The sequence below is a fragment of the Myxine glutinosa genome, chromosome 1 (genome assembly GCF_964187855.1).
Source record: "Myxine glutinosa chromosome 1, kmMyxGlut1.1, whole genome shotgun sequence".
Taxonomy (NCBI): Eukaryota; Metazoa; Chordata; class Myxini; order Myxiniformes; family Myxinidae; genus Myxine; species Myxine glutinosa.
This window is the reverse complement of record NC_136261.1, coordinates 296343688-296356436: the sequence shown is the minus strand read 5'-3', so window position 1 is coordinate 296356436 and position 12749 is coordinate 296343688. Positions and strand designations below refer to the sequence as shown.

Sequence of the window (12749 nt, the reverse complement as noted above, 5' to 3'; positions counted from 1 at the left end):
ACAATCTTCTCCATTTTGCCCTATTTTCTGCATCTCCCCTTGTTAACCCCCTTGCCCGCATTTCTTCTTCCACCATCTTTAGCCAAGACTTTCTTGGTCTTCCCCATCCTCTACTTCCTTCTACATTCATTTCCATCATGCTTCTCAACCAGTCACTTTCATCCTTCCTCAACACATGACCAAACCATCTCAAACTGTTTCTCTTCACAGCATCCATCACAGGCTCTATTCCCATCATCTTTCGCAATTCATCATTTGGCTTCCTCTCTCTCAACGATACTCCAAACATCCACCGAACCATTCGCATTTCCACCCTTTCCAGCCTTCGTTGCTGCTCTACGTTCATTACCCGTGCCTCGCTCCCATAAATCTCACTCTCAATGATAAAGAATCACTTAAAAGTTATAGTATCTAGATCCTGATCCTCACCAAAATCTAATCAATTCATCATTGTCACACACAGAACCTGTTTACGAAATTTCATCCGAATCTGTCTTCAACTTTTTGAGATATCTTGCTCAGACAAACAGACAAACAGGGGTGAAAACAATAACCCCCGTCGACCTTCGGTTGCTGGGGTAAATAGTTTAGTTAAATGGATAGACCGAGTTCAGAAAATAGATAATGGGGTGTGGATATTAAACATTTGATCTGCCAAATAGCCATTTATTGTCTAAACTTTGTTCTGTATGCTTGTATGTTGAACTCAACAAATTACTTTGTTGGTCAAGAGATTACTTGCATCCACCGACAGCTGCAAGATGTAAAGGATTTAGAAACTAAAATGTTTTCTGTCGAAGAAATTTCCTTGGTAATTTTCAAACATTTAAACATTAAATCCACAAATAGCACATCTTTTATAGGATTTCATTAGTGTAGATAGGATTCCAACTGACTGCCTGCCTTTCCAATAAAGCCGAGTGCTCTGTCAACCAGAACTATCGGGCATTGGCCTGCTGTGTGTGGTTGGAAAAGTCTCACAAACACTCTTTTGTTCCATTGCGATAGTCATTGGCTTTGCCTGTAAGAAGCAAGAGGATTAAAATGACGTCACTTGTACTTCTGCGTAATTTGATCACAGTGATCCAATCAGGTATTCCTTTACAGAGTTAAACCATGAGAAAACATACTGACCACGTATAAAATGTTGCAGATGTCACAGAAAGTCTAAATGCCTCTTTTGGTCATGTCAATGATTTAGCGCAACAGGAAACCTGAAGACATCCAAACAACTGTGATCCAGCATTGATACAAATAAATATGTAACATCATTCAAATTGATTTCCAGGGATTAAATCAGTATATTTATTAATTTACAATAGCAACAACAACTACCATCACCTGTTGAAGAGCAAGAGCCTGATGCTGTTGCTGGAGGAGACCTTGTAGTGGTTGAGAAGCAAGGAGGCCGGACTGTTGGAGGAGCTGCAGCTGCTGTGCTGTGAAGCTTGATGGCGACACCATCGCCATTGCCAGAGGGGCCTGGATTACAAGAACAAATGGATTCATGTGGCATACTAATAAGTATCACTTACACAGGTTTAAACTTTGTGTGCTATGTGAGGCAGTGCCCCCTGCAGGCACTGCCCCAGAGGGCAATTTTGCAGTGATGTAAATTGTAATAGCCTTTGCTGATCATTAGACCCTCTATACTTTCAATTCCCATTATATCCTACCATAGTCATTATGATCATTATATTCACAACCCTTAACATCAGCTAGGTTTGCAATGTATTTATCACTGATAGGGATCAAGAGAAATGTCCTAGGGAATTGTTACTGCACAGCACAATAATAGCAGTTTATAATTACATTTAAATGATATTAAAGCCATGCAGATTTGAAATCATTTGGGAATATGTAGTAATTAATTAATTAATTAATTAATTAAGTGAACAATCCAAGACTGGTGTTGATATAAATTAATGAAAATCCATTTGACAACTGCACACTGCCCCTTTTTGGATGGTGGTCCATGGGAATGCCCTGCAGAGATCTTTACTCCATGAAAAGATGAATGAAAGTGTGAACGTGAAAATTACATTCAAAGAAGTTTGTAGAGGATCCATTTCAAGTAAAAAGAATTTGAATTTCAAGCAACAAAAAACAAACTTCTTAAGCAAAGCAAATCCGAAGACTGATCAGGCCCTACAGAAAAGGTTCCTATCATTTACTTATTTTTTAAGCATTATATGGGAAGAGGACAATATATCAATATATATAGATAAATTAATGGCTTCTTGACAAAATATAAAACCTCACCGAACATGTATACTTATACATATTAATACGTAAGGAACTCAAAGAGTTCCAGCAACTAGATAATCACGATAGAACAAGACACACCAAACAACAACACAACAACAACATGTATTTTAAGGCCATTTTCCCTGCTAGAGTGGGGGTTAGCCTTGCGGTCCCCATGACAATCTTCTCCATTTTGCCCTATTTTCTGCATCTCTCCTTGTTAACCCCCTTGCCCGCATTTCTTCTTCCACCATCTTTAGCCAAGTCTTTCTCGGTCTTCCCCGTCCTCTACTTCCTTCTACATTCATTTCCATCACTCTTCTCAACCAGTCATTTTCATCCTTCCTCAACACATGACCAAACCATCTCAACCTGTTTCTCTTCACAGAATCAATCACAGGCTCTATTCCCATCATATTTCGCAAATCATCATTTGTCTTCCTCTCTCTCAACGATACTCTGCACATCCACCGAACCATTCGCATTTCCACCCTTTCCAGCCTTCGTTGCTGCTCTACATTCATGACCCATGTCTCGCTCCCATAAATCATAACACTTTTCACACATGCAGCATACACCTTTCCCTTCAGCTTCAACGACACTCCCCTCCTCATCAGCACGCCACTCAGTTCCCGAAACTTCTTCCATGCACATCTCATTCTAGCAACCACTGCCGAGTCTGATCCACCTTCTCCATTCAGCATGTCTCCGAGGTAGCAAAATGTTTTCACACCTTCCAGCTTCACGCCATCTCCAAGATCCAACTCAACATTTCCTCCATCTGCAGCTCCCTCTGTGCACACCTTACATTTGAATGTAGCTGCCACACTGGTTATGACCCTCTCAGACCACTACATTTTTGATGAACCCACTCAGCGCACATTGTACATTGAATGGAGTTCACTCCGACACCCTTCCTGCACACAGCACATGGCCACTTCCCAGTTCTTTCCACCTCACCACATGCCTTACCACTTGCCATCACCTTCGTCTTTCCTATATTCACCTTCAGACCTTTTGTCTCCATACATTCCTTCCACTTGCTCATCTTTTCCTTCAGTCCATCCATACTTTCCACAATCAACACCAGATCATCTGCATACAACAACTCCCACGGTAAACCCTCCTTTACGTTCTGAGCCAGCACCTCCATCACAGCTACAAATAGTCGTGAACTTAGTACCGACCCCTGATGCACTCCCACCTTCACCTCAAACTCTCCACTGTTCCCGTCCTTTGCCCTTACAGCTGTGCGCGCTCTTTTGTACATTGCCATCACTACTCTGATCAACCATTCCTCCACTTCTAACTTCCTCAATGCCCATGTCAATACTTTGCGTGGAACCCTATCGAATGCTTTCTCTAGATCAACAAACCCAAGAAACAACTTCTTCCTCTTCTCCATGTACTTCTCCTACAACTGCCTCACAATAAAGAGCACGTCTGTCGTTCCTCTTCCTGGCATAAATCCAAACTGCATTTCGTCGATCTCCACCTTCTTCCTTATCCTCCTCTCCAACACCCTTTCCAATACTTTCATTCCATGCTCCAATAACTTTATCGCTCGGTATGAGCCACACTCCAGAGGGTCACCTTTCCCCTTGTATAGAGGGACAAGGGTACTCAGTTCCCAATCGACTGGAATGCCGCCTTCTTTCACCACCAGATTACAGATCTCTGTCATTCTCTTCACACCCCAACTTCCTGCTGCCTTCAACATATCTCCCACAACTCCCGTCGGCCCTCCCGCTTTTCTACTCTTCATTGCTTTTATCGCTTCCTCAACTTCCTTCTCAGTTATCTTCTCTGCCGGTCCTGAAACTGGGTTACTCTCTATGTTGCCATCCCATTCATTCTCTGTATTCAACAGCATTTCCATATATCTTTTCCATCTTCCTTTAATTCCATCTGGGTCCACAACGATTTGTCGCACTTCATCCTTCAAGCAACTCACCCCCATCACATCACACCTCTCTTTCGCTATCTGCTTTGCAATCCTGAATACCGCTCTCTGACCCTCTTCCGAATCCAAGAGTTCTCTGAACATTTTCCTGCATGCCACCTGCGCCTTTGCTACCTCTTTCTTTGCAGCCTTCTTGGCTGCCTTATAACTTTCATCCTCTGCTTTTTCTGCTCCCGTACCCTTCGCCTTCTGCCACTCCTTGAACTTCTTCCTCTTCTAGTCAATCCTCTTTCCAACTTCATCATCCCACCACCATGTTTCCGAGTGCCTTTTGTGGTCCTTTTGTCCATCCACATACCTCACCAACGGCTCCCAACAGACTATCTTTCATTGACATCCAACCACGTTCAAGCTCAACCACATCATCCTCTACCCTACTCAGCCTTTTTTTAATGCCTCCCTTACTGTCACCTCTTTCAACCTCCACTCCTTCATTCTCGGTTGGTACTTCACCCGCCGCGCTCTCCTCGCACCTTTCACCCTTATGTCGCAGACAACCAAGTGGTGCTGTGAAACAGCCTCCTCACCCGCGATCACCTTTGTCTCCCGGAGGTGCCCCCTATCTCGCCTACGCACCATCAGGTAGTCAACGGTTGTCGTCGACCCACCAGACGTGTATGTAACAAGCTTATTATCCCCTTTCTGGAACTGAGTATTACAAATCAACAAATCAGCTCCATCAGCAAACTCCAAAATCCTTCCACCTTCTCCATTTCTCACACCATATCAGTAACCCCCATGAACTCCCTCAAAACCGTCCATACTCATTCCCACATGTCCATTTAGGTCTCCTCCTACCACAACAACTTCCTCATCTTTCACGTTTTCCATCAGCTTCTCTATTGCACACCAGATAACTGGATCTCGATAGGATCTCGCGAGATCTCGGAGACGGTGGGAGGGATTTTCGAAGCTCCACACGGTCTCCACGTTTTTCGAAGTTAAGTCTGTTCACAATTGTATTTTGTCGAAACTGTATTTATCTTTCGGTGTGTGAAGTTATTGTGTGCAACTTTGGTTGTTTCTCGGTGTTTATCTTTCATAAATTGATCGTCTGTTTGCCGTGTCGCGAGCAAGGCCTTTGCCGCGTCGCGAACGATTTGAAATCGAAGTTAAGTGATTGTTCCCATTTGTATTTTCGTTAAAACTGTATTTATTTATGGTGTTGTACGTATATTGTGTCCCGACGAAGATTTTTCGGTGCAAATCTTTCATACCTGTATTGAAAATCGTGTTAATTCGTGTCGTGTCTTGAGGCCTTGTACAGTGTGCACTGTACAACCTTGAGGCTTTGTTTTTCTCTCAGTGGTCCGTCGTTTGTGATCCAATAACTTTCGTTCTCTGTATTCCCAGTCTTTTCACCCATTGCCTACTTCCTTGTGTAAATCTCATCTAAAAAAAAAAAAAAAAAAAAAACATTTCCTTCTCTGTTCTCATTCGTTTATTCATTCTTATTCGTTCGTTCGTTCTTTGACCACGTGTTTCTCCCCCATTTCCCCAGATAGTTTTCACTCATTAACCTTCAATGTTTACACTTTCCCCTCAAGTTATGTATTCCGTCATATTTTATAACACCTTTTTCTTCTTCTTTAAAAGGCTGCTTTCGACTTGCTCACCAAATCAATTCATCCCCAAAAAAATATCCATCTCCTATAGTGCCTTTTTTCTACATTCCCTAAACTCTCCTGCACTCCATCCTCCATCCAGCGTCCTTAAACGTATTTTTAACTCGAAGGTCACAAGAAACTCATTTTGCAATAAATGTTCGTTTCCCATAAATCGTACACTTTCAAAAATCCAATCTCACCCCTCCCCTCCAAATCTTCCCCACAACCCCTCCCCTCCAAATCTTCCCCATCACCCCTCCCCTCCAAATCTTCCCCATCACCCATCCCTTTCAAATCTCCCCCCTTGCCCCCTCCCTCCTAAACTACCCCCTCACCCCTCCCCGCCAAGACGCCCCCTCGCCCCTCCCCTCCTTGACTCCTGCCTCACCCCTCCCCTCCAAATCTCCCCCATATCCCATCCCTTTCAAATCTCTCCCCTTGTCCCTTCCCTCCCAAACTCCCCCCTCACCCCTCCCCTTCAAATCTCCCCACCCTCATTGCTTCTCAATTTCCCCCCTCTCACTCCCCCTCCTCAAAGCGTCCTCCCCGCTTCTTCCCCCTTCCAACTTTCACCTTCATCTCCCCCAACCTTCTGCCTCGCTCTTCCCCCTCCTCAAATAACACCTCATTGTGGCTCACCCAATCACCATCAAACCTTTTGTCCGCCCCATCCTTCCCTTTCTCCGAGCTATTCTGAAATCTCTGACACACCTTCAACAGCTCTCCCTACCTCTTCCACCTCTTCCACATCTTACCCTACCCCTCCTCCCCCCTGTTCTGTATCTGATGCTCCCCCTTCCTCTTCATTAACGGTATGGACCTCAAACATCCGGGGCCTTCGTTCAAACTTAACTGATCTCTCCATACAGGTTGCTTCTGTCAAACCAGACGTGATCTGCTTAACAGAAACTTTCCTCCTTTATGATGTCTCTGATTCCATAGTATCTCTCCCGGGCTACTCCCTCCTCCGGTATGATAGACCTGAGCCTCGTCCTGGAGGCGGTGTTGCTATCTTTATCAAAAACTCTCTTCCTCACTCGCCCTGCACTGCACTCTCTCCACCTCACCCCCAGGAATACCTCTGGCTACGGCTTCCCCTTCGCTCCCACCTCTTGTTCATATGTGTGTTGTACAGTCCACCAAACAGTGATGACTCCATCGACATCTCGCTGTCTGATGATATGGACCAACTTCTATCTACTCATCCCAACTCTCTCTTCCTCATATGTGGTGATTTCAACTGTCATCATGCCAGTTGGCTGGGTGTGGGTACCTCTCTCACCAGCCATGGCTCCTCAGCAAAGGACTTCTGCGACTCACTGGGACTGACACAATCTGTCAATTTCCCGACCCGGATCTCAGTCAACGGAACATCTTCTCTTCTGGACTTGGTTATGACTAACTTCCCTGAAAATGTCTGCTGCTCTTCTTCTGCTCTGATCGGATCATCTGATCATGTCCTTGTTAAAGTGGACATCTCTCTGACCATCCCCAGGGAGCCTGCTCAGCGTCGACGAGTCTGGCATTTCACTCAGGCCAACTGGCATGGTCTTCAAGCAGCCATCAATCATCTGGACTGGTCTCCCATCTCTACCACCTCTGACATCAACTCATCCTGGGAATTCTTCCAAAGTAAATTGCTCTCTCTCATGCACAGATTTATCCCATCTCGTCTTCAGTTGTCATACCCTTCCTCCCGTCCATGGTACACGGAATCTTGTGGTGAGGCTGTTGCCCAGAAACAACTTGCCTTCGTCTCCTGGAAAGCAAATCCAACGGAAGGAAATCTCATTTCCTTTCACAAAGCCCGAAACAAGTGTGTGTCCACCCTCAGGAGAGCCAGGAAACAATATCTCTCCGTTCTCAAGACCGAACTCTCTTATCTGTCTCCCTCTTCCAAATCCTGGTGGCGTCTGGTCAAATCCGTTTCTGGTGTTTGTTCCCCCTCCATCCCCTCCCTTACCTCAAACGGCTACACAGCTGACTCCGCACGTGAAAAAGCTGAATGCCTCAACTCTGTGTTTGCCTCTAAATCTTGTGTCCCAAACCCATCCCTCTCTGTACCCACCATACCCAGTCGTACCCTGCTGCTCCTGGACTCCGTGTCCTTTCCTCCTGACAAGGTGGAAAAGTTTCTGTCAACCCTCGACTCTGATTCTGCAACTGGACCCGACGGCATCAGCCCACGGGTCCTAAAATCCTGCTCTGCTGCTCTATCTCACCCTCTCTCTGTTCTCTTCACCCTCTCTTTTGCTCAAGGTCAACTGCCATCTGCTTGGAAATCAGCCAACATCACCGCTTTGCACAAAAAAGGTGCAAAAACAGATCCTAGCAACTACAGACCAAACAGCCTTCTCCCAATTATCAGCAAAGTCATGGAATCCATCATTGCTTCGGATATGAAATCTTTCCTCTTCTCCAATGGCTTAATCTCTGATCATCAATTTGGTTTCAGACCAGGTCACTCTACTCTGGACATGCTGCTTCTGCTGTCTCAACAATGGATGGAGGTCCTCAATGCCAAACAGGAAATTAGAGCTGTCTCCCTCGACATATCACGTGCCTTCGACACGGTCTGGCACCCCGCTCTGCTCACCAAACTCTCCTCCTTTGGTATCCATGGAAATCTCCACGCATGGCTGGCGGACTTCCTCTCTAGTCGTCGTCAACGTGTGGCCCTGAATGGGTTTCTCTCATCTCCTCTTCCTGTTCAGGCTGGAGTTCCCCAAGGCAGTGTTCTGGGCCCCGTGCTTTTTCTGGTCTTCATCAATGATCTCTCTGACTCTCTCGAAAATCCTCTCTATCTCTTTGCTGATGACTCCACTCTCTGCCGCTCCATTCCTCTTCCCTCAGATCGGCAGTCTGCTGCCTCCTCACTCTCTGAAGACCTGGACAAAATCACAGACTGGTCAAACAAGTGGAACATGTCTTTCAATCCTGACAAATCTCACACTCTTACTATGTCTCTCCGAAAAGATCGACTGGACAACCATCCCATCTACTTTCTCAACAATCCTCTCCAAGAAGTTCTGTCGCTCAAGATTTTGGGTCTCACTATCTGCCATGATCTTTCTTGGGAAAACCACATTTCCAAGCTGGCCTCCAAAGCCAGTCGCCGACTGGGCATCCTCCGTCGTGCGAAGTCCTTCCTCGGCACACCTGAGCTCCTCACCACATACAAGGCTTTCATCCGCAGCTCAATGGAATACTGTTCTCCCCTATGGGCGGGTGCTCCTGCCTCACACCTAGCTCGGCTTCATGCTGTTGAAACCAAAGCTTTCAGAATTATTGGAATCTCCCGCGATGAAGCTATCTCTGAGGGCCTTTCACTCACTCACCGCAGGCAGGTAGGTGGTCTTTCTGTCTTCTACCGACTCCTCTCCGGCCTTGCACCCCCAGCTCTCTCTGTGCTCTGTCCCCCAAATATTCCTACAGGTCGCACAAGATCTGCCAGCAACCCTCTGATGGTTAAACTGCCGAAATCTCGGCTCTCTGCTCACCTTCACTCTTTCATTCCTCTTTTCTCCCGCCTCTGGACAAACTCCCTCACTCCCTTCAATCCCACTCCTCCCTCCAGGTCTTTAAAACAGCTGTTCACTACCATCTCTTATCTTCCCCCATCCAAAACCTTGATATTTTCTACCCCCGCTAATTCACCCCAGATCCACCTTGTTTGAAATTCCAACTTCTTTCCTGGAAGTCCTGGCAGTGTCCATATGTTTTATACCTCTCCCACCGCCCCCTTCCCATGCCCCCCCCCCCCCAAAGCCCTCGCCCTCTCTCAGATCTCTCGATGTCTCCATGTCTCTCGGTCCCTGCTCTCAAATGTTGTGTTTGTGTCCTTCCCCCTCTCTCCCCATCTTGTCTACCGCTCCCGATGTTATATGTTTTATGTGTCGGTTTGTCTTTCTGTGTGATTAATGTTCGCTCTTTCACGAGCCTCGATCTTGTATACAAAAAAAAGAAAGAAAAAAAAAGAACTTGTCCTTCTCTTCATCGCTCCGACCAACCTGTGGAGCATATCCCGAGATGACGTTCACCAAGAGCTTTTCAATCATCATTTTCACAATCATCAACCTATCACTTACTCTCGTCACACTCACCACACTGTCTACAAACTCCTCAGAAAACAGGACACCAACACCGTTCACGCCCTCCGGGCACCCTTGCCACACAAACTTGTATTTCTGTCCCTGCCTACCCTTCACCATTCTCACACCACTTCCCTTCCATCTCGTCTCTTGCACACAACATATGTCCACTCTTCTTCTGACCAATATTTCCACCACTTCTCCTGATCTCCCTGTCATTGTCCCTACATTCCATGTCCCAAACCTCAGAAACCGCCTCAACCAAAGCGTTCAGAATCATTGGAATCTCCCGCGATGAAGCTAACTCCAAAGGCCTTTCACTCACTCACCGCAGGCAGGTTGGTGGTCTTTCCGTCTTCTACCGACTCCTCTCTGGCCTTGCCCCCCCCCCCCCAGCTCTCTCTGGGCTCTGTCCCCCAAATATTCCTACAGGTCGCACAAGATCTGCCTGCAACCCTCTTATGGTTAAACTGCCAAAATCAAGACTCTCTGCTCACCTTCACTCCTTCATTCCTCTTTTCTCCCACCTCTGGAACAAACTCCCTCACTCTCTTCAAACCCACTCCACCCTCCAGGTCTTTAAAACAGCTGTTCACCACCATCTCTTATCTTCCCCCATCCAAAACCTTGATCTTTTCTACCCCCGCTAATTTCACCCCAAATCCACTTTTTTGAAATACCAACTGCTGTCCTGGAAGTCCTTGGTGTCCTTGTGTTTTATACTTCTCTCACCCCCCCCCCCCCCTTCCCACGCCTCCTCCCCCCAAGCCCTCTCCCTTCCACACATCTCCCTGCTCTCAAATGTTGTTTGTGTGCTTCCCCTTCTCTCCCCATCTTGTCTTCCGCTCCCTCTTTTTATATATGTTGTTTGTCTGTTTGATTTGTTTGTGAAATAAATGTTAGCTCTTTCACGAGCCTCGATTCTGTATACAAAAATAAACAAGAAAAAAAAAAAACGATCTCCACTTCGGGCTGTACCATGTCCATATGTAGTTGTAATTGTCATGGTTCTCTTTTTGAGGCAATGTTTTTATGGTCAGATGCCCTTCCTGACGCCAACCCTCTTAGTCGCCTCTTCGACATGCAGGGATACGGTGTACCTATTCTAACCAGGGTACACACCGGGATTCCAACACCAAACCAAGACACACCAAAAGAGTACAATAAAGCATAGATATAAAAAACAAAACACATCTATGTATTCAGTTTATCAGTTTCCATCACATATTTACATGTTCAAAAATAAAAACAACCTTGGCATTTTAAAAACTATTGTTAGTATCTTTCATATAACTATTTTTAACACACCTCATATGTATGTATATATATTGAGCAATTCATTGAACTGTATATATATAATATATATAGATTCAAATCACACTATTGAGCAATTTTTACATTTATTTTTTCATGAAGGAGGAAAATGAACAATTGGGGAAGCCGGGTGCGTGGGAAGGATCGGTTGGAGAAAATACACGAGGTGCAGTATGGTAGTTAACGAGGAAGGTGGTTGGTCTTAATAGTATATATTTCTGAACATTCCATGTGCAGATGAAGTCTGTTAAATATTATAATACCCAGTGTAAAGGGGGAAGAAAAAAACATGGTTGTGGTTTATTACAACTGTCATCAGTAATGTACAACACAAATGGTGCAAAACCAGAAGGCACAGGAGACTTTTTTATGTGAAGTTATTTTATTTGATTTATGTTATTATTATTCAGGACACTTTTGTATTTTTATTTATATAAAGTTTTTTTAAAATGTTATTATTCAGGACTCTTTTTTATTTATATTTTTATTTATGTAAAGTTATTTTATTTATGTTATTATTCAAGACACTTTTTAGGGGACCATTGGTACCCTTTTGAAATTGCTAAGATTATTATTATTATTATTCTGATTTCATGAAATTTGTTGGTGACCTACAGGTCAAACCATTCATCGTAGGACATTGAAACTTTGACTATATATGGTACACCACTTCACTTAATAATAATAATACATTTATTTTATATAGCGCTTTTCAAGAAGCCCAAAGGCGCTTTGACAGAGTAGAAAAAACAAGTGCAAAAAGACAAAAATCAATAGGTAAATAAATCAAAGCAAAAGGTAGGAGAAGAGATAGTCAGGGGTTAAATGCTGTGGGTTAAATGTTGAATGCAGTGTTGAACAGGTGGGTCTTGAGTGATGTTTTGAATGTGGTGAGTGAGGAGGAGTCTCTGATGGTGTGAGGTAGTGAGTTCCAGAGGGTGGGAGCAGCGATGGAGAAGGCCCTGTCCCCCCAGGATCTGAATTTGGTCTGGATGGGGGGGGGGGGGGGGTCAGGAGGTTGGTACCAGCAGAGCGGAGGTTGCGGGTGGGAGTGTGTCTGGAGAGGTCAGTCAGGTCGGATGGGGCCATGTTATGGAGGGCTTTGTAGGTCAAGAGGAGGATTTTGTACTGGATTCTCTGGGGGATGGGGAGCCAGTGAAGCTTATAAAGGACGGGGGTGATGTGGTGATGGGTCCGGGAATGGGTGAGTAGACGGGCAGCGGAGTTCTGAATGTATTGGAGTTTATTGGTGATTATTGAGGGTGAACCATAGAGGAGGCTGTTGCAGTAGTCCAGACGGGAGGTGATGAAGGCGTAGATGAGGGTTTCTGCAGCCGTGGAGGAGAGGGATGGATGGAGACAGGCGATGTTTTTCAGGTGAAAGAAGGCTGTCTTTGTGATCTGTTTAGTGTATTTGTCGAAGGAGAGGGTCCTTGATCTTAAATCAAGGTCACTTGATTTAATATAAGGTCACTTGATCTTAAATAAGGTCACTTGATCCTAAATATGACGTCATAGGTCAAGTGA

The 12749-nt window shown here is 45.1% G+C and overlaps 1 protein-coding gene across 7 annotated transcripts in view; it reads right to left on the bottom strand.

Moving 5' to 3' along the window:
• LOC137412870 (forkhead box protein P1) overlaps positions 1 to 12749 on the bottom strand; it is a 350911-nt gene that overhangs the window by 159010 nt on the left and 179152 nt on the right. For all 7 annotated transcript variants that reach the window (XM_078767672.1, XM_078767688.1, XM_078767684.1 and 4 more), the window contains one exon: positions 1342 to 1482. In XM_078767672.1, the coding sequence (XP_078623798.1) occupies positions 1342 to 1482 (141 nt within the window). The remainder of the gene's footprint in view (positions 1 to 1341; positions 1483 to 12749) is intronic.